Raw genomic sequence first — 25,807 nt, 5'->3', positions numbered from 1 at the left:
GAAGTCTCCTTTTCTTTCCCCTTCATCAGATGAAGAGTTCCACCGTCTTATTCAGCATACAAGGATATCAAATATCTTGGATCAGTAGGGAGAAAGCAGCAAGCAACAAAAGCTAAGAGAGATAATAATTACATACTTGACCAAGAGATAAAAGCGAATAAATCAGATTGTAGAAGCCAGCACTATATCTCGTCGAACTGCTTTGATCAGTCCAAAAACTTAACCATGTGCTACTCCCAACACGGAGAGCTTCTATCAAGAAATAGCACAAAAATAGTATCACAACCACCCAAGAACCTCCCAAAGCATTTTTATACCTGCAACATATGAGTTAAAAACAAGCTAAATCAGTACACAAAAGCATGTGACCAATAATAGGCTTGGAAAATGCTTTCGTATAAAGCATTTCAGTTCAAGGAATGCTCCAATTCTCTTTACTTCCCACCATGCTGCAGAAGGTTAACATTCATGAGAAAGGAAAAGGAGAAAGCTGCATCAGCTAAAGGAAATCCCAATTGGATGAACATAGACACTTAATGTATCGATTTAGACCTACAACTTGATCAAGAGCATACTCTCCTTCTGTAAAAGAAGCTATCCACCCTACAGAAAGAGCAGGGGGAAGGAAAGAGTAAAGGTTGCAAACTCATTTTCTTTATTTAAACTAGAATGATTTGATGTCAAACATACATTTAAACTGTAGTGTACTAAACTAAAGGCATTTTCTACTTGCGAAAGGCAGCTGCATCTAAAACATCAATCGACTTGGAGATTCTTCAAAATGTTTGCCTCGTTAATACTAATACTAGATTAACTAAATTTTGATCTTGACATAAAGCAAGCTCAATTAGAAGAACTGGATTTTCACTAATATCGCAGAGCAGATGAATTCAAACTTTTACCAATTCCGACCTACCTTTATTTACAGGATATTTGAAGGAGAGAATGTAACTTATATGAAATTCTCTCTAGCTTGAAGAATTAGTTAGTTTCTCTCTATAAAAATAGTTAAGCAAAAAGGGGTGCTTTTGCTAAAGGACGAACTATTGTGGAGAAGATCTCCTTGTCTCACGATATGGCTATGAAGATAAATTAAGTCTTCATACTAGCCAATAGCTTCAACCTGTAGTTCTCATTCTTGACATAAAGCAGATTAGGCTAGAAAGGCATGACAGCTCTTTGTGTTAAGCCTAACTACAACTACTTTATACAAAATAAACTCCACAGCTTTCAGGTAAACTAGTTTCACACAGAAAGATTGGATATGGAACTCATTCATAATTAAGCAAATTTATCAGTCAAAACTAAATCTGGGAGATAATTGACTGTGAAACCTTTTCTACAGGAGTATCTCAGTATTGAAAGGTGTTAACTACCTCACCACACAAATTGAAACCTCTATATATGAATACACATACATACAATGTGTGTGTGTATACATATATAATAATTTAGAAAACGGAAAAGCTTGTTTAAACTTTAGCCAGATCATAGTATTAATCTTACCTCGCCAAAACATTCCAGCTCACTACACCAGTTTCCCGTTCCTCCTGCTTAATAAGAACAGATTTTCCTCCTTTCTTACTATCTTTTCCAACTTCCTTAGATACCCCATTGGTCTCACCATTAGCAACAGGTTTTGAAGATTTGTCATTGTCATCGTTTTCCTTTTCTTCTGTATACTCTTCCATTTTCCCCGCATTTTCCATCAGCTTCTGAAATAGTACCCCATTATTTGAGAGATATTCAAAGGTTCCTTCCTCTTTCACCATACCATCATGCACCAGTATGATTCTGTCTACTTGTGACAGGAAGTGTAGCTGGTTTGTGACTAAAACTCTGGTCTTTCCTTTCAGTTCTCCCTTGATGCACCTTTCAAAAACCTGGTAATAATACATTACAACGAATGTTACACAAAAAAAATTATTTTCCACAAAATGATGCGATTCAGATCATTTCAGTAACATATTGCATCAGGAAAATGTAACAAAACCAACAAGTGAAAGAAGCTTGCGTTGGATGCTGGATGGAACTAAAAAGAGCACATTTCATCATAGTATAATGTTTACCTGGCGGCCTACATCAGCATCCAAAGCACTTAATGGATCGTCAAATATGCAAACATCTGAATTGGAATAAACAGCCCTAGCCATGGATACTCGTTGCTTCTGCCCTCCACTAATATTCACACCCCGTTCACCAATTTCAGTGAGATCACCACCCTAGAACAAAGGCAATTAAAAATTGAGCAACACATTAAAGAAATATCGTCCTTATAATAATATAAAAATAAAGAAAGATCATAAAGAAGAATAAACTGTCTAAAATATATTGATTAGACACCTTTTGCAGCTATGCTTACCGGAAGCAATTCAAGGTCATGCCGTAATGCCGTCACATCGATGGCCCTATCATACCTTGCAGCATCAATTGCAGAACCAAACAGTATATTTTCACGTACCTGTAGAACGTAATTATGCACTTCAAGTCATCCATGATACCAAATTTCTTTAATCAAAGGCAGCCACATGATCAACCTTAATGCTTATGTATGTAACGAATAAACATGGTTACTTACTGTTGCATTAAAAATCCATGAAACTTGTGGTACATAAGCAACTGTTCCTCTTACGACAACCATTGAATCCGAAACGGAAGGAACCTCTCCAAGCATTGCTGAGATTAGCGATGTCTTTCCTTCTCCAGTGCCCCCAACAACAGCTACTAAACTACCAATTGGGATATCCAAGTTGATATTTGACAATGTTGGTTTCTCTACCTGCACATCAAGATAACAGTTGAGTTTCCCAGCTCCCGTATGCCTTGAAAAGAATTGACAAGCCTATTAATTTCCAAACTTAGCAACTGCATAGAAGATTAAGCAGGAAAAGGGTATTGAAGAGCCCCCTTCTTTATTAAAAGTGTATCTGTTTTTTTTTTTATTATTTGATTATTTTTTCTTTTTTCTTGATAAATAGAAACTTCTAAACTTTTTGATTGATAAAGATAGAAGCAGAAGAGAACTTCAGAAGAAATCCTAAAAGGAACTTAGCAACTCAATCCAATAAGCTGCTCAACACTTTTGTAGGTCGGGACAGCTGGAGATTGTGTTCTAAACCATACGCTCAATAGCAAGTTATACAAAATAAATCAGCACTTCAATGGCTGTGGAAGATTATAGAATGCTTTTTCAAGCCAAAAGTACACTTAGAGCACTTCCAAGGGATCATGATTATTCCCAGAACGAAAATATTACAAGAACTGATTCCTCAGAGCTGCTCCAAATATGTATTGTTCCTCAATTTAGGAATATTCTCCACCATACATCTCTAGCAAAGAGGCATTTTTGGATCAGCTGGGAGTAAGTGTAATAGTTCTGTCTACACACACTACATCAATCAAGTGATAAATGAACCCAAAAGAAATGCTCTAGGTACAAAAGAGAGACCAGCTAAAAAGATTTATAAATTAATAAACCAAGTAGTCCAAAGTCCAACCTTATAACCAGATGATGACAAATAGAAGCTCGAAAAAGAACCAACAAAATTGCTAGTTCTTCAGCTTCTCTGTCTTTCAGATTTCTCAAAAATGAAAATACTCCAAAACAGAAATTCCTTCGGACATAAGTGGAATTAGGAGCATGACAACCTTCTGGGAAACGATATAGACATAAGAGACGAATTGAAAGATGAGTATGGTGGACTCAGAGATTCTCCAAGAACCTAGCAGAGGTACCATTAGCTGCCAACACAACTCAGTGTCGGTGCAAATTATTCATTCCACTAGCCTCATCCTCGTTTGTCAAATAATTATGCAACAAATTGTACATAAATCGTACAGTTACATAATTCAAATTTCCTCCGCCTAACAGATGTGAGATAAGACCGCACTAAATTCGGGCCATCCAAATATCCTGCACCCAACTAATGTGGTAAAATATAGCATCACTGTCCTTTCTCTTAGGAAACTATGGCTTAATCACAAAGCAACTAGCTATCTGCTCAAGCATACTCCATTTGCATCACTGCCCAAGCATACCAGATCCCTTTCAAGGGGCTACAGTACCAAGTTTTAGACTACAGATTATTTTCACATTTATTTGTGCCCCAAATATTGACAAAAACCAATTTCATTAATAATATGTAACGTGCTACCAAGTAATCGAAATTGTGGCAGTAAAAAGTCGAGGTCAGATTACACTTTTAAAGAGAAGAAAGATTAAACTACCTGGAGAAGAATCTTTCTGGAAAGCAATAATAAATATGCAAGATATATAAGGTTTCCTGAAAAGGATGGGATTTCTCATTTATGAACAGATTCTTTAACGAGTGAAATGAAACAAGAAAAAAGGAAAAGAGGGAGGTTTACCTATTAATGATAAATGCATATCTACAATCTACATAAACTTTAACTGTAAGTACTTGTTATGTCTTTACCCACTTCTGTAAAAACATAGGAGGAGGCTAAAGGCTACCACATTTATGTTTGCATGGCTAAGTGTACTTATTCTGGCAAAAGAAGATATCGACTAATGTGCAAACCTTTGATTCCCATGAAAAGCATCCATTCTTGATTGAAATGGCTGGACGTCCAGGCTCAAGAGGTGGATTGGGTAGAAGTATTCTTTCTTCTGCTAAGAGAAGCTCTTCTAGACGTTTCAACGATACGTTTGCATTAACAACCTGCAACAGCAGAAAATAGGTGCAACCATGTAAGTTAAGCAAAACGGCAGAATGAAAGAAGATCCCATAGATAGATTATGTTCTCTCTTGCTCACATAGAAATTTTTAAAAAAAGGAGGAAAAGGGAAAAAAAGATGCTAGTCTCTTTTTTCTCAAAAGGCATGGAATGTTTTACTTTAACGGTAAAACTCCGGACCTGAGAATTAATGACGTGTTTATAACTTTTTCCTTTTTGAGGTACAAAGTGCATACCAAATATTATCCACCACAATGCTTCTTGAGTAAAATAGAAAATAATTGAAATTGTTAAAATCAAGAAATTTTACAGAATAAAAAGTTAAAAGTCAAGAAATCGGAGGTGGCATATTTAACAAGCCAACTTTTGGATGATAAGGAAGAATAAATATAGACACATTGGCCATTCTAGCGAGTTTTCAAAATGACATATTTGTTGCATCTGGGGGATGCTGATGTGATTAAAAATAATCGCTTTCACTGGAGAAATATATTACTTTAGAAAGTAATTTTCTCAGATGATAACCAGATTAACAACATTGATTTAATCAGAAACGAAGTAATAATCAAAGAGAACAGGCCCTAAGATTCTGCTTAGGATGTGCTAATATTGAAATGCTGCTTACTAATCCACCTGCCCAGAAACTGAATGTCACATGCTCCAGCAATGAAATAGACTTAAGGATATTGGGACAGTTATACAAGAATGAACACTTAAATGTTATTCACCTCACCACAAAATTTTAGTATCTGATAATGTCATCACCGGAGGTGGATCTAGGATTTAGAGGTTGTAGATGCCATATTATTTTGAACGTAGACGTATTGTTATTTATACGGTCCAAATAGAGTAAGTATTTATTCGGTTTGATCAGTTTTGGACTTCAGCTCGAATTATTTGTCTTTCGATTTATACAGACAAATAAATTAAGCGGAAAAAAACTAATTATGACAACTTGATGGGATGAGGGTTTTTGTTCTGACGGGAGAGAGAAGATCTTTGGAAGAAGGAAGCTAATTATTTTATATATATATATATATATATTTTTTATTATTATTATTTTTTTTTATAATTATTTATTTATTTTTTAATTTGAGGTATGCATAAAGTCCTAATATTTAAAATTTTAAATTCCAACAAGCTTACATAAATTATTTTCTTATTTAAACTACGTAACATAGCTATAATATTTTGCATGCTAATTTTCCTAACATTTATGTTATAATTCTAAGAGAATATAATGAATTGACAATAACGAAGAATCATGAACTTCATGATACAGTGATACTCCTACTAATAATAATGGAGTCCTTGATTAACCCAAATAAATTTTTTTAAAAAAGGAAAGAAAGGAAGTATAATTTTAAGGTTTTGTAGTCAAATTACAAGTAACGGACTACGAATTTTAGGCTTGAGCAAATTACACGCGCTCTAGGAAACTTATTAATTGATTTTAAATCCTCGACATCAACAGAAAAAGTCCTAGATATCGAACCTGTTGTGGCTATGTTGTCTATCTAATGTAGAAAGCGAAAACAGATCAAAAACGTAGCCAGCATGGTTCAATCCCCCGCCATGAAGGAAGAAACTACGTGCCTCTACCAGTGTCACCTCGGCACCTTTTATAATTCCAGGTGGCAATTCTTTTATTTATCATGTGTCTTGCTTATATATACATATTGTTAGATAGTTGTGTAAATAGTCCTAGTCATATATTTAGCAGGAGTAGAATATGTCCTAGTTTCATATGTAGTAGGAGTAGAATGTCCTAGTCCCGTATGTAATTATATATAGGGTTCATTGTATCATTGTTAAAAAAATAGATTTTTCTCCGCGCATTCTCACATGGTATCAGAGCTTCAGTGAGAAAATTATCGTTGTGCGTCATTCCAGCGACAACCGGGAAGAAAGATCTCATCGCCGTGCAATTTTCCGGCAACTTCATCTTGTTCCCAGGGTTCATCACTGCTATAGTGGTACTGTGCATATATCAGTACCACCATCAGATCCGAAACCCTTGTGCGACCAAACCTCAGAAATTCCAGTCCCATCTGAACAGAAATGCCAGTCAACGTGCGTCTTTCCGGTTGACGACTCAAGATGATTTGCGTTATCTCCTCATCGGTAAGTGTTGTGCGAAAACCAACACTGTCATCTTGTTCGGAAAAGTAAGGCGACAAAACCCCAGTCAATCACTCCGGCATAAAGTCACGAGCCTCCACGCGCCAACAGAACTAGGGTTCCGGCGAGCTACAGTAACTTTTCCAGCGCATGTGAGCCATTCCGGCCACTTTTGACAACTTCTTCAGGACAACTTACTCATCCCTGTGTGAATAGTAATTTCCAGAAACGTTTATGTTTTCTGGTGGTGTTTTATAACCTATTTTGTAGTGTGGAATTCGGCTTAGCCTCACTATTTTCAATTTTTTCCGGCGACCTTTTGATCAACTTCTGCTTATCAACAACCACTTGGTTTTGTTGCTCAGGGGGAATCTAGTGGCCTTGTATGTCGAATGATCAACTTGCAGATTTTTTACCAAGTCACTCACTGGTCCTCGTATTAGTTACATATGTAACAAGCTCGGTACATATGATTTGTATGCACCGGCTTGAGGGGGAGTGTTAGATAGTTGTGTAAATAGTCCTAGTCCCATATGTAGTAGGAGTAGAATATGTCATAGCCCCATATGTGGTAGGAGTAAAATATGTATTATATATAGGGTTCATTGTATCATTGTTAAAAAAATAGATTCTTCTCCAGTGCATTCTCTCTCTCTCTCTCTCTCTCACACACACACACACACACACACATATATATATATAGAATTTCTACCGAACCTTGCGGGCGGCGTGCCACCCCCTCGGGCCTCAATAGATCCGCCCCTGATCATCATTGCTGACTAATTCTAGCTATTCCCTTCAACTCAGATGGTTAGAAATGATAATAAATTTGCTTTCTTTTCCTCATTTTCTTTATTTTTCCTGGGGAGGGTGGTTAGGTGAGAAATTTGATTGTCAATTAGAAAATGAAACAATACTCAAGCACGACTAATGAACTTCCGAGGAAGTAGTCTTTCTTCTCTCTAACAGTCTAGAATAAATGCTACAACAGCGATTCTTCAAAGTCAGATATCAGCAAATTGAGGGTTTTTCAACAATTGAAAAAGCAGTAAAGCTATTTATTATCAGCATATGAGATTGTGAAGAAACATTTGAAACCTGTGTTATTATATTAGGAAGCATGAAGAGCGGAAAACGCAACACCGCGAACAAGGATAAAGATGTAAATGCCCTTGCTGGTGTTAGATCTCCTCCGAGTAACGAGAATACCCCAAATGAGATGACAATCACCACAACAGGAATACTGTTCAGAATGAAGCTATTCAACTGAAACAGATAAAAATGAAGAGGATATCAAAGTCAGGCCAAGAGGAAAAAATGAAGGAAAAAACAAGAACAAGTAAATTTTATATTGCAGTATTGGTGTCCTTTCTTTCTGCCCGCAGCCCCGTATAAGCCAAGGTGAAGCAAACTGTTTTCATTCATGCAGTCTTGTCCATATATATAAATGTGTATGTCATAAACTGTTTTTTTTTTTTTACCAAAAAAAAATAAAATAAATGTGTATGTGTATGGTCTTAGGTTAGGGGCATGAGAGGTAGTAAAATTGATTCAAGCTTTATTCTTGTGGCAATACAACGTAATGCACCTTTGTTTTGACATCCACGGAAGGCACAATAACATTTCCTTCCGGAAAAACACAATTCATGCTTCTGGTTAACATAACATACCGCTGCTAGTAATTGTGCTTTCCTATACCAAGTCAGTTCGTCATTCCGAACACCCTGAACCTTAGATTGGAAACTATTCTCCCATGCATAAGATCTGAAAAATACATATCACTAGAGTCACAAATCATTAAGCTGGGTAGTATATTTAGGGGTTACAAACATGCTTCTGCGAATGAACTATACTTTACTGTGTCCATCGCAGCCAATACTTCATTCATGAGACCAATTCTCTTGTCTGTTCGCTGTAATCCTTCTTTTGTCAGTTTCTGCATCTTGCTTATTACATATGTCTGCATAACCCAAATATTTTTTCATTAAGACAATAGCAACAGTAACTTATTTAAGCAAGAGACTCCTGTGACATGGGAATGGAAGGTATTAAGAATAGCTGTGCACACTCTAAGCAGACAAAGAAATGAGACAAGTAGAAAAAGAAAACAGTGTCAAGACAACCACATGGGAAAATGGACACTGACTTCACAGAATAAATAGTTTGATACCCAAAATCTATGCAGTCTCCCCTGAAGCGACATTAGGCAGGTGAATCCTTTAGCAGTGAAATTATGGGTAAAAGTTTCCAAAAGTCCAGGTAATGGATATACTGGGGCACAGGTTATGCTAATGGATGTTCTATATCTGCGCAACAACAACCCCCCCCCCCCCCCAAAAAAAAAAACAAAAGAAAAAGAAATTCTTCACTTCTTGAATACTCCAAAACATAAAATCCATCAGTACCAAACTATCAGCACCTTTGATTCCAGTCAAAATGGAAAATATAATGGTTATTTGTGGCTATCGTTATCCTTCAATAATTTATTTAATTTGGATTATTGAGGGATAATGATAGCCACAAGTAATTAACCTCAACATCAAGTACTCATATCCTTCTTCTTTTACTGTATAGGGTTGCATCAGACCAGTTTTCTGGAGCACATGTGATACTCCAGCTGTTACAAACATTCGTGTGCCTTAAAAGTAACTACCATTACTTTAAATGATTTTACTCATGTACTTTTGGAGCACATGTCCTACTCCAGTCATGATTTCATAATGACTCATGTTGCGTAAGATTCTCTATCATCTTTATACAACTTGTATTTGTGGTTTTCCATATTATACAATTATATTTATTAACCTCATCAAGAAAAATCTTATATTTGTTAATTGAATTAAAACCATTTTGGATAATTCTATTAGCATAACCACTAGCTCCAAAAGAACTCGGGCGTAAAAGCATTTGCCTTTAATTACAGAAACAACTCTCTTTCTTCTTGTTGCTCGAAAGTGCTCTTCCTCAAGCAAGCAGTATATTCCATATTCAGGTATATAACAAAAAAATGGAAATATATTCAAGAAAATTGTATAAAAGTTTTAAAGTGAGAAGAGGAAGAGAAAAGCTTCTTACCTGTACTGGAAACATAAGAACCAACATAAGTGCACCAAGAAGTGCTGCTACCCCCAATTGCTGGTAAAGAAGAACCAATGCAACGGTAATTCGAAGAGGAGCTGACCAAATAGTATGAAGTGACTGACATATTTGCTGGAGAAATAAAAAAGGCATCAATGTCAACACAGCAAAAATTACATCTAAAAGACAAACAGATATTTTAAACAGGATTTTAATTAATCTAGGCACTGAGAAATACATAGAATAATGCTTCCGTTTTGTAAAAAGGCCGTTCACTGCCATCTCTGGTACTCTTCGAGATCCAGAAGCTTCCAATTGCAGAGAATTAGTGGTTGATCGAAATGTTGAGTCGTGGAAAGGGAGGAAAAGGATTTCAAAGGAAGGAGCAAAACGATATCGTAAGGTCCTCCATGATAACATTCAAGGTATCACAAAGGCAGCCATTAGGCATTTGGTTCGTAGAGGAGTGGACCGTATCAGTGGGCTTATCTATGAGGATACAGATATGTGTTTTCTAGAGAATGTGATTCATAATGCTGTTACCTATATCGAGCATGCTCGTAGGAAGATGGTGACTTCTATGGATTGTTGTGTATGTGATCAAGAGAGAGAGTAGGACTTTCTATGGTTTTGGGGGTTGAGGGGATGATTGGTTCCGGCTTTTGTTTCTTCTGCAAAAGTCTTGCTGTCAAGAGAAGGACAAGAATGATTACTATGGTTGATAAGGGATATGGGGTTTTTTTAGCTTTTTTTTTGGGGGGGGGGGGGGGGGGGGGGGGCTCTATTTTGGTGGTAGTTAGTGTGGTCTCCTATAGGGGACAGAGTTTTGTCATAGTACTTATTGGTTGTTTTGTGAGTTGGAATTGGTGAAATTGTTTTAGAATTTCCAATATTTGCTCTATTTCAATGAACATCACTGACTGATTCAGTTTTTCTTTTTCTTTTTTTTTTTAAAATGTCACTCACTGGTGCTACGAAAATGCATCAAATAGTAATAATATTATGTTCTGTAGAATGGTGGGTACCATTTCATCTCAAGATGTTAACTTTTAATGAAGGGAATAATATGACCCCCGACATATGGATCTGATCCTTTTATCTTAAGCACAGTATTTTCACCAATGTATTCGGTCAACCTTTTATGCTCCCAAAGGAGAGTTATCATCAAGTGTGCAATCTAGAAAATTACATACCAGATAGCACAACCAAAGTAGTCAGTAACTCAGTATCTAAAGATACAATTCGATGCAAGTCTTCAGTGCCATATAACTTATGACCTTATGTATTTAGTGCGTAAATTCAATTGTATCTTGTGATACGAATAACTATTCTGCGACCCTTGTATAATACGTTCAGGATTCTGAATTTTGTTGGATAGCATCTGATTCAGGTTGGTTCATGCCGGATTTGATGGTGATATTGATAGTGAGATGAAAACAAAATTACTTTAAAGTCTTCAGTTTAATTGTCATTACTCTTTTGTCGTACTGTTGTGACTCGATTTTTCTACATTATCTTATTAAAATTGGGGCTTCTAGCATGCTTTTAGTCTCTCATTAATAAGCAATGATTGTCCATTCTCAAGCATTTTTTCTACGCATCCTTTTTAATGATGTTATATATCTTATGATACAGGTATGTTTCAGAAATTGGCATATCAATGGGAGGAATCCATTCCTTAAATCAGCAAAATCTCTTCATCAAGTGAAGAAAGTAAATGTTATAGAATATTCAACTTGTAGAAGATTGATGAACTAAATAATATCAGCAGTAGTGCAACCGACATGCCTGAAGTGCTTCAGAATCTGTTGTCATCAAATTGGTTATCTTTCCTGATGCAAACTTTTTACGACTTTCATGGGTTAACCTCAAAGACTTCCGGAAAACTGCTGCAACCTACAAAGCCAATTGGGGTTAAAACATAACATAATCATACCATCAGTGCATCAACAATGATTTATAAAGTTAAATAGTTGATGAGCTCTATATACCAGCAAGGACATAGACTGATGGAGCTGAACATATACAGAGTCTACAAGAAGCTACAAGCAGCTAAACTAACTCCAGAGTAACTCAAAAACAAGAACCAGGACAATGCACAAATACAAGTCAAATCAAGAAATCACTTTAACTCATATCAATAGTCACTCAAAAGAGAGTTTTAACAGACAACCTAAAAAAGTATTTCCAATATGAATCATATTTAATGGTTAGTGTAGAAATTGATCTCCGGCACCTCTGCAATGCAAGTGTAGAACTACCAAAATTGAACATACATAACTTGGTTTTAACGGGTAAAAGAAATTCCCGACTGCTAACATATACCTATATATATATATTTTGTGTTAGGTGATCGTAAAATATTCTATCCAGCAGGATGATTATTGTCATGAAAATTAATGCAAAAAAACAAGGACTATGGCCAAAACATAATTACAAGTACAGGAGCCAGTGCTTCAAACAGACTCCTGATAGCTCTTAAAAATAAGACAAACCTGAGATCCAAGTCTTGCATGTTAGGATAAAACAGAAAGGGATAAGAATAAACCTCATAGAGAGATATCAGCTATCAATAGAAATTGTAGTTCATACATAAGCGAGCACAGAAAAAGGAAAAAGAGAGGATGAAGAAGGTTGGTGATATATACCCATTGTGTTACATAATCCCAACATTACAGAAATTTATGTCACCTCTAAATGTAACCTAGGAGGCTTGGACAAACACTAGAAAGAAGAGAGGACGATAGAATAAAGAACGAATCTGAATTACCAAAGTAGATCTGAGGCGAAATCCAACACGCATGACATTCTGAAAATACTGAGCTTCACAGAGAACTCCAAACACCTAGAAGAGAATTTGTGCTTAAATAATGTCAGTTTCACAGTTGCATATCAAACAGAGCCAGCCAGAGGCCAATGGTGGAAGAAAGTTAATTAAAGTTTATTTAAAAGAAAAAACTATAACGTTCTAATCACACTCTCAGTAGGTGTCACAGGAATAGGCGAAAAGAACATTAACGTTAAATTAGAAAAAGGGAAGAAAAGGCAGATTTTATATATGGCAAAAAGAATATTTGGGGGGGGGGGGGGGTTAGATATATGGCCTCCAGCTAATTGCATACAATTTCTTCAGTCAGACCAAAAAGGCCTCAAACATATAGCAGGTACTAGGACCTTTATGCATGCCAATTCAATTTGACGTAACCACTGCGTAAGATTTGGTTTTTCAGAGTAAGTCCAATATGCAAGCAGGCTGAAGACATTTTCTGAAATAGTCAAATACAGAGAGACCAGATTATAGTATCTTGGTATTCACAAGTTGGCATAGAATTCATACCACTCCAACAAAAATCGTGAATGCATAGATGTAGCCTATCCATGCTGGATCACCTCGTTGCATAGACTGTTGAATGGAGATACAAGAGACAATGATCAGATGTCAGAAAATTTTAAAAGAAAAAAGAACAAGAGGGAAATCTAATGGAAGGAATTCTAACAAGCCATTATCAGATCATCTCCAAACATTATGATGTCAGACGTGGACATTATTTGTATTGAAAACTACCACTTTTAAAGGGTAATTTTCACATCATGATCACAATTGACTTTGTTAACCTAATTATGCACATCAGAGAAATGTAAACAATGAATAAGAAATATCACTACTTTTGGAAAAATATTAATTCATCTTGGTGCCTGGCACCAAGGATGCATCGATGCATATCAAATACAAACTAAACGACTTGCAATTCAAAGAGTATAAATTAAGATTTTTTTATAAGCATATAAAATAAGATTTGTACTCAACCAAAGCAAAAGAGAAGCTAATGGCAACGATGATTACCAAAATAACAATAACCAAATGGTAGTCTTAGGCTTCAGGAAAGTTGCTAATCCCTTCAAAACTTTTCCAAACTCCTCCATATAAAGTTCCAAATAAAAACCAATACGGAGCCACACCTCACAACAGGCCTGCTGCATGATCAGAAAAAGATAAGGATATCCTTACCACATCCCTACTTGCCTCCAATACATGAAGCACCAACTAACAAACTATAATTGTGCTCCTTGCGTATCCTATCATCTAGGTTGCAGCCTTTATCCCACTTTTCTTGTCAAAAAGAAAAACTATGTACTTACTGCTGCATTCCAAAGGCCAATAAATGATAATTTTGGTGGAGATCATTTTAAGAAGTTTAAAGGTGCAGATATAAAAGGACAAAAGGAAGATGGCACCTAAAACTAGTTGGGAGCTACAAAAACCTCATCACCAGATCCACAACTACTCTAGCCATCAAAGCAAGTATAAAATAAATTAGGATACCAGAAGATATTGGTATACCATCTTTTTCTCAGGACACAAAAGGGGTCTGGATAAAAGTCCTTACAAGCATCAATTTACAGAATGTGCAAAACTGAAATTGCTTTTTACCTGTAAGAGTTGGTTTAGAATAAGTGGTCCAATGAACTGGGAAGCATCATTTCCAATCTACATGTTGGAAAAGAAACATAGAGAAGTTACAAATTTGTTATTTCAACTAAATACTCATGATATAAGAAAACAAATGTTACTTCAAAAACATGTCTTCAGTATGCCTTATAGTACTTCCGGTAGATAAAACATAAAATTTGTAAGACAACACATGCCTAAACTTTGGTGTTTACAAAGTCAAATTAACTAAAACACATTTATCTTATACACGTATTTCAGAAAGTAAAAAGTTATGTAAGGTAGAAGAGAGAAGGGAAAAAAGAAATGTACAGATATAGAACTATGAATGTGTGCTGCATACATAAATTTATACATGTGCGCACGTGAACATGTGTCTCTACATCCCTATATTATTGATGCAAGCAAACATCTAAATAACAATAATAGCTTATACAACAAACTAGTTCAGAGTTGACTATAAATTCCTCTATATCCATTTGGCTCCATTCAGCACGTTTCATTTTACTACTTATAACTCACATAAATTCTTTACGGATACAGATATGTCAACTTCCCATCTGAAGCAGAGCTTCAGAAAGAAGGTTTTTTGACAAACAGACCACTCTTAAGAGGTGGTAAAAGTCCAAAACACTCATAAACATCTACAAGTGCTCCCATGTAAAGCGGAGCAATCATGATATATAAGAACCCCTCTCTCTAACTATCTCTCCCCCTCTCCCTCTACATCTTTAACTCTCTTTCTTCCTTTCTCTCTCTCTCTCTCAAGCCCTGCAACTTCTGCGGGTAGTTTCAGAAAGCATACCATTACCTAATGACATTATGCTTCACATATAGTGTACTTCTGGACATCAGTTTTCATTGACGATCAAAGGAACAGTTACTAGCACATACGCATACGCATATTCAATCATGCAACATATTCTAGACTTCAATGTAATAACAAGAAGATACAAATATGGTTCCAGAAGTGAGCCTTCTAAGTCCAAAAGAGCAAGCTTGTCCACTTCCTTAAACTTGTAACATAAAATTACAGAGCATAGAGCTTTTACGTGATGCATTCTAATTATTATCTGATTAATTCAAGAACTATTATTAACCAACTAAGACGTAACAAATGAAATCAACTACCTTCCAGAAGCCTCCCCACCAAAACCTGCAAACATAGAAAGATGGAAAAATGTTTAGTAACATAAAATATCAACTGATCGAGCAATGTATATCTTGGTATGAAAAAATCAGCAAAACAGAAGCATGAAACATAGGCAAACATCTTTACCTTCCACCAAGACTACGGTTTAAAGCTCTTAAAAGCCATGGTTTAGGTCTTTGAGCCTCCTCTGCCCAACTCTTTTGAAACCTAAATAGTTTATAAGAATATTAATATATCTGCTTCACCAAATTCGGTTTTGACTTTCTTTTCCCCAATAAGTTAGTCACTTTCTGGGATTTAAACTAAATCTTAAATGATGAAAAGAAGAAGGAAGGGAGCACACTTACGAGTTGTTCAGAGTTTCAGTGCGATCCCAAGTATCCAGTTTCCACACATCCTTTTCTGTCAATGGTCTTTTATAACCAAGTTGCATAAGAGGATTCATCCATGAAAAAGTAATTTCTGCATAAGAAAGTGAGCGGCAAATATCAGGTCCCTTGCAGCTGGATGCTGATCAAAAGGAAAATAATTGATTATAGATATGCTATTAATTTATCCTCTCCTGAACAAGTTATTTCACGAATACTTTTCTTTCTTAAGTAAGTTAAGGTAATTTCATCAATAGGCACACCAAGATGGAATCAAAAGCTTTGTACTACATTGATTTAGCTGTGAGCTTCAGAAGAATCTAACTATTATAAGCAAAGGTATCTTTTCTTCCCACAAAAAGTACAATAAAGATACAAAGTAACTCTTCACGCTCTATGGAGAAACTGTCGACAGCTTTAGAACCTCGTTGCTCTTCCCTTTCCGAATTAACCATTAAGCGCAAAGGGTAGGCCTACTTTCCATGCTTCCTTACTTCTATCTTCTATCTTCTTCAACCTCCACTCACCAGAGTATCCTCTTATACAACACCATGCTATTTTTGAGAAGAATACAATACCATGCTATACTGAATAAGAAAAAGAACAATCTACAACTCATTTGTACATCTGCAGAGTACCAAAGCAAATAATCTCTATCTTCATAATGACTTTATACATAAAGCGCCAGCTCGCGACAATCCTCTTCTTACTTAGATATTTGCTACGACCATTTCTGGTAGCCCATTCCAAAAAGAAACCTCCGTTGGCGCCTGTTTCCAGATGGAATTCCATATACGTCTTGGGTGACCTCCTTTGAAAATGCATGCATAAAAAAGATTTGGCTTCGAGCGTCTTCCTCTTAGACCTTTTCCATAGCATACTCTTCTTTCCAATAACGCAAGAATAACAGATGCACGATCACATAGATCCAAGAGCACGAATCTTCAAAGTTGCCAAACCACAGGCATCGAACCAAGTGTGAATGCGGTTACCCTCCCCACTTCAAAATACTCCCTCCGTCCCTCCGTTCCAGATTATGTGAACCTATTTCCTTTTTGGTCCGTTCCAAAAAGAATGACCCCTTTCTAAATTTGGAAACAATTTAGCTTAAACTCCCAATTCCACCCTTAATGGGAAGCCTTTATAACCACACAAATACCTTGGACCCCTTTTTGTTGTTTAGGACCACAAATTCCAAAAGTCTTCATTTTTTCTTAAACTTCATGCCCAGTCAAACAGGTTCACATAAATTGGAACGGAGGGAGTAAATGAATTTGAGAAGATGAACTTCTCTTACATTATCCCCTTCCACAAACCCATCCAAAGCAAGCTTGTAGCTTCCTTCAGCAATACACAAATTAAAGTCAACCTTTGATTTTATTACCTGTACAAGCATATTTGTGTCTAACTATCTAAAAAAAATTAAAGCCAGCCTTTGAACCTGGATGGAATCGACTCCATCAAATTCAAAATTTTAATGGGTTTTCGGCCATCTCTGACTAACTACGTTACCATCAGGTACACCAATTGTATTAGCAGGAAGGACATACTAAAAAAAGAGTTCCCCATATAAGTGGAACTTTGATGCCCCAGTAACCATTTTTGGAGAAGAGTAATACTTAAACTTTTGAAAGACACGGCTCGTTGGCACCACAGGCATGGGTTTACACACCAGCTTTTCCTTCTGCAAGAACTGTTATGTAAAGTTCTCTCCTTAACCAATCTGGGATTCTAGAAATCCTAGAATTCTCCTTATTTACTTTGCTTACCCTTTTAAGTGTCTCCTTCCTCCAACTTGTTCACCATCCCTTTGTCTGTGCCAATCTTATATCCAACTCTTTCTACACTTTGAAGCTAATGTTATGCCCAATATGAATAGACATCTGTGCATGATGAAACTACCAATTTGGGAGCTAATAACATATTTGTAGTCTCCCATCACAGCAAACACTAATTTAAAGCTCCCCATACCCCCTCTCACCAAAGAAATAAGAAATGAAGAGGTCAAAGTAGAATTTATCAACGAGACGCAAGTGTGCTGAAGTTCATAGGTGGACATATACATCCATAGATAGATATCACATTACTAGACGGATGTTTGATGCATCAGTGATCTGGTCAAGTACTCAAGTTCCCAGGATCTGCCCCCAGTTGGGAAGTACCCGAATTCCATATCAGCTGAAATCTGTGCTCATGTCATAATTAAACTTATGAAGGACGTTAAAACCTAAATTATTAAGTGCTTAAAAAAATATCTAGTCACATACTGGCAAATATGTTGGCATGCCTCTCCGGACAAATCTGCTCTGCTTCAGGAAGTTCTTCATATGTAGTGTTGTCGAAAGATTCACTTCGAAGTGGGGAGTAGCCGGGATAAGGATCCATGTTAGGAATATAAAACAGCAGCAACAATCCAAACAATACCTACACATAAGAAACAATAAGACTGGACTCAGTTTAATCCTTTACTTAAAAGTTAAAACCATGCGATCCAATAATTCCCTCATAAGAATGCACCCTTAACTTCAAGAGTGCAAATTGGCAATCAAAACTTGAGTCAATCCCATGCTTAAAAAATTACTAACTATCTTACTAATGAAAAGTTGAATTATCTATTTAGCCTCAGGGATAGACACAGCGCACTCCAAACATAGAGGTGCCTACATGGAATGATGGATTTGTCTCCTCTAGTTTTCAAGCTTCATTCAATTCAATCTTCATAATATTTTGATCCAGGTTTGTGTAAAGAGAATTCATAATTTGGGCTTCAATTCAGTGGCATCATTCTGTGAAGTCTTGGTAATTTCAAGCATAAATTCAAATTAATCGAGAACAATTTTTTATTATTTAATAGTTTAGAATGACAACAAGTGTCAATTTATATCAAAAGTAGGGAACGAGACCTAAAACAGTCTCACAAGAATTGGTAACTAAACAGTCACTGCATGGTTTGGGACAATATATTGGCAATGCTAATAAGGAATATCAAGGAAGACCGATTAGTGAACATATACCCCACATCTAATATACAATCCATTTCATTTTATGTGTCTTAGTTTGACTAGAAGAAGATTTTTGAAACTTGTGGTCTTAACGAAAAGTGTGTGTAACATACCAAAATTATCCTTTGAATCTTGGTCCTAGACATGTCATGTCATTCCTATAATGCATAAAGGGTAAAATGTGAATGTTGGAATAAAAACTTAACAAATATAAAAATGTGGCGTTCTTTTTGAAACAGATCAAAAAGAAAAGACTCAAAAATTGAAACCGAGGTAGTAGTTGCAATAACAATTTTAAATTTGGCACATCAAACTTCGGAATTTGTCTATGTAAAAAGATGTATAGTTTGTGAAATTACACACAATTGTAGCATGAGTAGAATGTCTGCTACCCATTGCTTATAACCAACTTCAAGGGGAAAAAACTTTACTTTAAAAGTATTGGGACCTTCTGGTGACACCATAAAGGAGTTTTATTGCCAGTCACATATTTTATATTCTCTCATGCTCTTGGTCCTATTTGATGAACTTGTGTTTTATTTCCCTTTAAGTAAATTTATCATAACAAACCAAGAAAAGCTTCAATTCTGAGGGAAAATAACTGCTAATGTACTCACAGATTCCAAATTTTCCTATTTCATCAGTAATACCTAAACCATTCACAAAAATGAAGTTTCTTAACTATGCAACTAGCTAGTTTTAACACAGAGACCAGAAAAGGACTAACCCTGCCATCTTTTCGAATTCAGGAATATTTCATGAACTATAAACACAGGAAGTTATAAAAATTCCTCTGTTCTGAGAAAATTCCAGAAGCATGAAATACAAAGAAAATTGTGAAATGGAAGAAGATAAAAGTAAGTTAGATTAAGACTCCAATAAGGTAAAGCAACTTTTGCTCCACGAATGAACTGCAGCGAGTTCCAAACTTCAGTCCAATCATTAAGCTTACTTTCCCTTGTTTTTATTCTAAGGTCGGATTCGGGTAGGTAGCTCGAACATAGGCACTTTGACAGGAAAGTCGACAGAATTAGTGGATACCCTAAAAAGGAGGAAAGTTGATACTGCATGCCAACAGGAAACTAAACGGACAGGGCAACTAGAGAGATAGGTAACACAGGTTATAAATTATGGTATTGTGGGATAGATAAAAATAGGAATGGTGGGCATTATTGTAGAACCAGGACTTAAAGATAAAGTTATAAGAGGTAAAACGAGTTGGGAATATGACTATCGCATTATGGCTTGTACGAGAAAGGAGACAATCAATGTTATTAGTGCATATGCTCCACAAATACGCTCAAGTAACATTTCTTGACTATTTACATGATATGAACTCTAGAGCACATGAAAGATGATAAAGCAACAAACCTGGACAGCAACCTCACTGATGTACAAATACAGTACTGATCTGCAGATAAAGATAGACAGCTTTGATTAGCAAGAAAAGAGAAAGATGTGAATGAGATTGTTCAAAACTGGTGAGTATATCTGTTCATATCAGAATTTTAAGAGTTTTAGAACTCAAATCTACAAAGAAAATAATGACCCCTGATATGCCACCTAAACATCAACCGGAAGCGGCAGGCATTGAGCCATTGACTAGTGATATTGCTCAGCTCCCACTATTTTTTAGCTTGTTCCCATAAAGACCTTCATCAGAAGTAGAGCAGCAGCATATATTCAGGACTTGCTCTTTTTTATTTTCTTTTTCCGTGAAGGAATTATTGTTGACAAGCAGGGACCATCCTTAACTCACAATGAGATTTTACTTATACTTTTAATTCTTTCCCCCTATTCTTCTTTTTTTTTTTCCTTTTTCTTTTTATTTTTAGTGTTAGGGTTTCGGGTGGGGGTTGGGGGATAAAATCATAGCCCTTGAATGAGAAAATATACTCATGGATGACTCAAAAGATTTTGCTTAGGATGCAGTTATAACTCTAATGCAAAGCACGCTCACTAAAAACCGTAACTGGGGGCGGGCGTGACAGGGAAGGGGGGGTCAGAATAAGAACCCCCCCCCCCCCCAACACACACACACAAACACAAAAACCTTCATAAATTGTATCAGTTCAAGAACTATCCAAGTGGGGGAACAACATACCCATTATAGTACTCTTTCACAGTCAGGATAAGATTAAGCATCACCACGTCCCCTACCAAACTGTATATTACTCCAAACCGAACAGACCACCTGGCCTCACGGACATATACCTTCGTCTCGAGAACAATCATCACCAGCATAGAGCACCAAGCAAGAGCCTCGATAGTCAAAGAAATTATCTGAAGAATGATAATATGGCAAGAAGTTAGAAGTGGAAAAATTCAAACATAGATATCTGTATACGTCCCATCTGATAAAAAATCTATTTATCTAGGTACTAGCATACTGAACTCATACCCTTAAAGGAACTTTAACATTCATAGTATGCAATTCCAATGTATTAGCTCCACAAGCCGCATATTTAATCTAAGCACACACTATATCATAGAAAGAGACCTACCTCATACGGGGAAAGACCAGGTTGTCCATCTACATTCAAGGCTGACATTCCCATGACCAATCTAAACAAAGGTTCAGCAGTGCAATAAGCAGCTAACAGACCCAGCATGTAGTTATAGTAATTTGACCTCAAGCGAAACCTTTGGACTGTGAGGTCTTTTGTCGTTTTCCATAGTCGGTATAAGCACAAGGCTAAAAGGACTAGATGAGAAACAGAGATAACCAGAGTGTTTGTTCCGCATGGGGTATAAGCACCAAAGGCATTTTCGACAGCCTTTGACCACACGCCATTTGCCACTGGTTGGCAGTACCAATCCAATGGCTTGAAAGCCATTGTTAACGATACCCCGTGTAACCCTCTACAAGCCCAATACTTTCTTGTACTCTGCCTCTCCTTCAAATGAAAATCCTGTACCTCTGCATCACCTCTGTATTTGTCCTGCAAGAATATAAAGCTTATTGCTCTCAGCGTATCAAGCACATTTCACCCTATTCAGAGTCGTGAAATAATTTGACAATGACAAGTGCAGTATAAATTTTTCAGCTTTATTTGCAAGATATAGGTCAACTCATTAACATGAGCGAATGTAGAGTTCAGGCAGCAGGTAGGTTCACGCCCAGTCCACTGCATTCGGCTATAATTACACATATGCAGTTGAAAATTTATACTGTACGCCTTACATACTTAAACTAAATTTGCACCGATTGCTAGAGATTTGTGATGGATATCATATACTCCGCACCCACCTAGTTAAAATCTTGGATACACCTCTAGTCATTAATTAGTTGCTCCCTGAGTATATCTTTCAACGAAGATCAACCTTTCCCAATACAAACCTAACTTGAGAAGTTAATTCATGAATTATCTTTATCTATATCTTTTCGTTTTCCACACAAATAGGAATCTCACAACATCAATTTATTTTCAGCATTTAACATCACTTGCAAAAAATAATAATAAGCTAGATTGAAATGTTAAAGTCTTGAAAAAAAAATGCAGAAGTCAACTGATTCGTAATTATAATCTCAAAGCAACACAAATAAAAGTTCAAAGAATCCTTCAATGCAAAAAACAAAATCCTCCCAGCAGTGCAGTTACCTACCTGCTACTAAGCAATAGAAAACAGTTTACAGTACAATTAGCATAACCACACATACCACCCAAGGGTGTGGCCTAGTGGTCAATGAAAAGCGAAGAGAACCATGAGGTCTAGGTCCAAATCCTGGCAAAAGTTAAAACAACAATAGATGATTGATGTTTGGCTAAAAATTCATGTTTTTGCATGTAAATTGCCTTGCATTATGCCTCGATCCTGTTAACTTTAGTGCAAATATTTGTTACTCGAGCTTAACAATGATACTTATATGTGTAGGGGTCAATCTGAGGTGATATGAAAGGATTGTGCGCAAATTGAAGCTAAAATGAAAGAATTTAGAGGGAGTATAATTTTTAGCGTCCAGGTTTGAGCCAGGCTTTGTTCAAAATGCAAAAGACAGCACAAGTCAGAGTTGGGCGCCCGGCATTTGCGCCAAGCGCCCTCCGTGGCGCCCAAGCGAGAATTTTTCCTATTTCGGTTAGGACTTGGTAGTTGCGACCCTACACGCCCCCAACATGTATAAAAGGGGTTCTAAACCTATTTTTTAGAGGGGAGACATTATTGTAGATGCAAGAAGGCTACGGCAACACTTGGAAGCAAGGAATCACAAGAGTTTTCTCTCCGTTCTTCCTCAATCTCTATTTGAATGCTTTCGAATATTATCATGGTTGTTAGCATGACTATGAGTAGCTAAATTTCTTTCTAGGGTTTTGATGGACCCTTTTGTCGGATGAATTCTTGATATGTTTTGTTATAATTGAGCTTTTAGATTTCTCTATTTGTTCAACTACGTGCTTATTTTAGTTAATTGAAAAGCTCTCAATTAACAGTGCCTATTTATTATGAATTGCTTGGGATAGGGTACATATTTAGGTGGTTGTTGAACAACGTCACTCCTAAGGTATGTGAGGAATCAATATGGCGGGTTTAAAGGTAGGTTTAGGAATAACAAAGCCTTGACATGGTCATAGTGAGCGGTAAGATAGTGCCAGCAAGCGTAGTTCGGGAGAATATATCTAGTAAATTGTTGTAGTTGCTCGGAAGAGAATTACACCTGAAGTGCTCACAATCAGTAGGGAATACTTGGGCAAAATTGCAGGAGACCTGGTGGGAAGGATTCCGAAAATTTGGGAAATCATAACTCTAAACCTCCTTAATCTTGTTTCCAACCGTTAGTATATTAGTTGATAGTTTTACTACTTTAATATTTGTTAGTTAATTAGTTATACATAAAAATCACAATCTTTATAACTAGAAAATTGTTTGAACTTGTGTTTCTTAGCGATATTGAGCAGTTGTAGCTAAGCTTTAGTTCTCTATGGGATTCGACTCCGGACTCTTAGACCGAATTATATTTGAAGGGACCGCTTATCCTTTTTAGGACTAGAGTTGGGCGTGATCAGTGATTTATATAGGACAACTTATATACTTAAACTAGATTTGTACCAATTGCTGGAGAGTTGTGATGGATATCATGTACTCCGCACCTAGTTAAAATCTTGGATACACCTCTAGTCATTAATTAGTTGCTCCCTGAGTATATTTTTCAACGAAGATCAACCTTTCCCAATACAAACCTAACTTGAGAAGTTAATTCATGAATTATCTTTATCTATATCTTTTCGTTTTCCACACAAATAGGAATCTCACAACATCAATTTATTTTCAGCATTTAACATCATTTGCAAAAAATAATAATAAGCTAGATTAAAATGTTAAAGTCTTGAAAAAAAAAATGCAGAAGTCAACTGATTCGTAATTATAATCTCAAAGCAACACAAATAAAAGTTCAAAGAATCCTTCAATGCAAAAAACAAAATCCTCCCAGCAGTGCAGTTACCTACCTGCTACTAAGCAATAGAAAACAGTTTATAGTACAATTAGCATAATCACATATAGTACCTAAGGGTGTGGCCTAGTGGTCAATGAATAGCAAGGAGAACCATTACGTCTAGGTTCAAATCCCGGTAAAGGCAAAAAACAGTAAGTAATTTCTTTCCATTTGCCTTGGTGGAGAGTTACCAAGATGCCTATGCTGGTGGGAGGTAGCAGGTACCCGGTGGAATAGTCGAGGTGCTCACAAGCTGGCTCGAATATCACCATCGTCAAAAACAAAACAAAAAGGCATAATCACGCATACCGTAAATCACCTTAAAATATGAATCCAGCAAAAGGACAATTTCTGAAATTGGAACTACATAAGTCATAACATCTATATTTATAGAAAAAAAGGCAAAATAATAAGCTAGATTTGAAGTCTTGGGAAGAAAATGTAGAAGTCAACCTCTTCAGAAATATCAATCATAAAAGATAAAAATAAAACAACAAACTTCTATGCTATTCAAGTCCAAAAATAAACAAAAATCATCCCAGAAGCGGCTACTAAGCAATAGTTCATAATGCAATTAACATAAGTAATCACAAAACTAAATTAATACTCGTATTAGATTACCTCAAAAAATGAACCAAACAAAAGTATACTTTTTGAAACTTCACAGAGAAATCAGTAAAAAACATACCAAAGAAATAGGAAAAATAAAGCAACCAGATTTGCAGGAAAGATAGCGTTCAAATGGCGAGTGGAAAGAAAAAGAGATACCTTTTAGATGCTTTCTACGGAGAGGACGAGACAGTAGTAAAAAGGTATTTAGATTCTATGCAAAGTTTATATATATTATTCGGTGTTCAGTGTTGTCTCAACTCTCATGATAGAATAATGATTTGTGGATCCAAATGAATTTTGAAATTTTCTGTTTTCTTTTAAATAAAAAATAATAATGTAGTAGTAGTAGTAGTAGTGGGAGTATAATAATTTTGAAAGTGGAAAATGGAGCTTCGTCAGCGATGACGTAATTTTCTGGAAAATTGGAGGAGAAAAGTCAAAATTACTTTTAAAGAGGCTTATTCAGCGAAATTGTTTTGTGAATATAGACAAGTGGAGAACTGTGAACTACATAATAAAGTTTTAAAAATATTATCCCTCCTCCGTTCACTTTTATTTGACATAATAGTAAAAATATATTTTTATTTTTATTTATCACTTTACGCATATCAAGAGAATGACAAAAAAAAAATCTTGTTATACCCATGGTTATTTATTACTCATTTCAAATTATTTTTTCAAATTCAATAAAATATGCATCAATTAATATGAGTATCATGGTAAATTATGCACTTTATTTATTATTTCTTAAGGGACGTGAAAAATTAAAATGTGCCAAGTAAAAGTGAACGAAAAGAGTATATTTCAAGAATAACAAAAATATATATCAATATTATATTAAAACGGGTGTGGTGAACTGTAATATTAAGAATGTGACAACCTTATTCAACAACA

General features: G+C 36.0%; 1 protein-coding gene and 1 pseudogene across 5 annotated transcripts in view; one reads left to right on the top strand and one right to left on the bottom strand.

The window, feature by feature from the left end:
* LOC104119710 (ABC transporter C family member 2-like) overlaps positions 1-25,218 on the bottom strand; it is a 31,169-nt gene extending 5,951 nt beyond the window's left edge. The window contains exons 1-22 of one of the 5 annotated variants that reach the window (XM_009631282.4): positions 25,070-25,218; positions 21,375-21,812; positions 20,975-21,153; positions 20,242-20,281; positions 18,136-18,292; positions 15,848-15,962; positions 15,627-15,707; positions 15,479-15,503; positions 14,330-14,386; positions 13,235-13,300; positions 12,668-12,742; positions 11,686-11,793; positions 9,895-10,029; positions 8,673-8,779; positions 8,490-8,583; positions 7,918-8,085; positions 4,542-4,682; positions 2,579-2,779; positions 2,363-2,461; positions 2,070-2,222; positions 1,507-1,883; positions 137-317 (exon numbers count right to left, since the gene is read on the bottom strand). In XM_009631282.4, the coding sequence (XP_009629577.1) occupies positions 137-317; positions 1,507-1,883; positions 2,070-2,222; positions 2,363-2,461; positions 2,579-2,779; positions 4,542-4,682; positions 7,918-8,085; positions 8,490-8,583; positions 8,673-8,779; positions 9,895-10,029; positions 11,686-11,793; positions 12,668-12,742; positions 13,235-13,300; positions 14,330-14,386; positions 15,479-15,503; positions 15,627-15,707; positions 15,848-15,962; positions 18,136-18,292; positions 20,242-20,281; positions 20,975-21,153; positions 21,375-21,707 (2,892 nt within the window). In that variant the 5' untranslated portion in view covers positions 21,708-21,812; positions 25,070-25,218. Of the gene's footprint in view, positions 1-136; positions 318-1,506; positions 1,884-2,069; positions 2,223-2,362; positions 2,462-2,578; positions 2,780-4,541; positions 4,683-7,917; positions 8,086-8,489; positions 8,584-8,672; positions 8,780-9,894; positions 10,030-11,685; positions 11,794-12,667; positions 12,743-13,234; positions 13,301-14,329; positions 14,387-15,478; positions 15,504-15,626; positions 15,708-15,847; positions 15,963-18,135; positions 18,293-20,241; positions 20,282-20,974; positions 21,154-21,374; positions 21,813-22,120; positions 22,201-24,372; positions 24,491-24,922; positions 25,014-25,069 lie in introns of those variants that run through there. The other 4 variants (XM_009631284.4, XM_009631283.4, XM_009631286.4 and 1 more) reach the window with 4 other exon arrangements.
* Positions 10,239-10,538, top strand: LOC104119709 (histone H4-like; annotated as a pseudogene).
* Positions 25,219-25,807: the final 589 nt, after the last annotated feature.

This window comes from Nicotiana tomentosiformis, chromosome 12 (assembly GCF_000390325.3).
Source record: "Nicotiana tomentosiformis chromosome 12, ASM39032v3, whole genome shotgun sequence".
In the NCBI taxonomy this organism is placed as follows: domain Eukaryota; kingdom Viridiplantae; phylum Streptophyta; class Magnoliopsida; order Solanales; family Solanaceae; genus Nicotiana; species Nicotiana tomentosiformis.
This window is presented reverse-complemented; position numbering and strand designations above follow the sequence as displayed.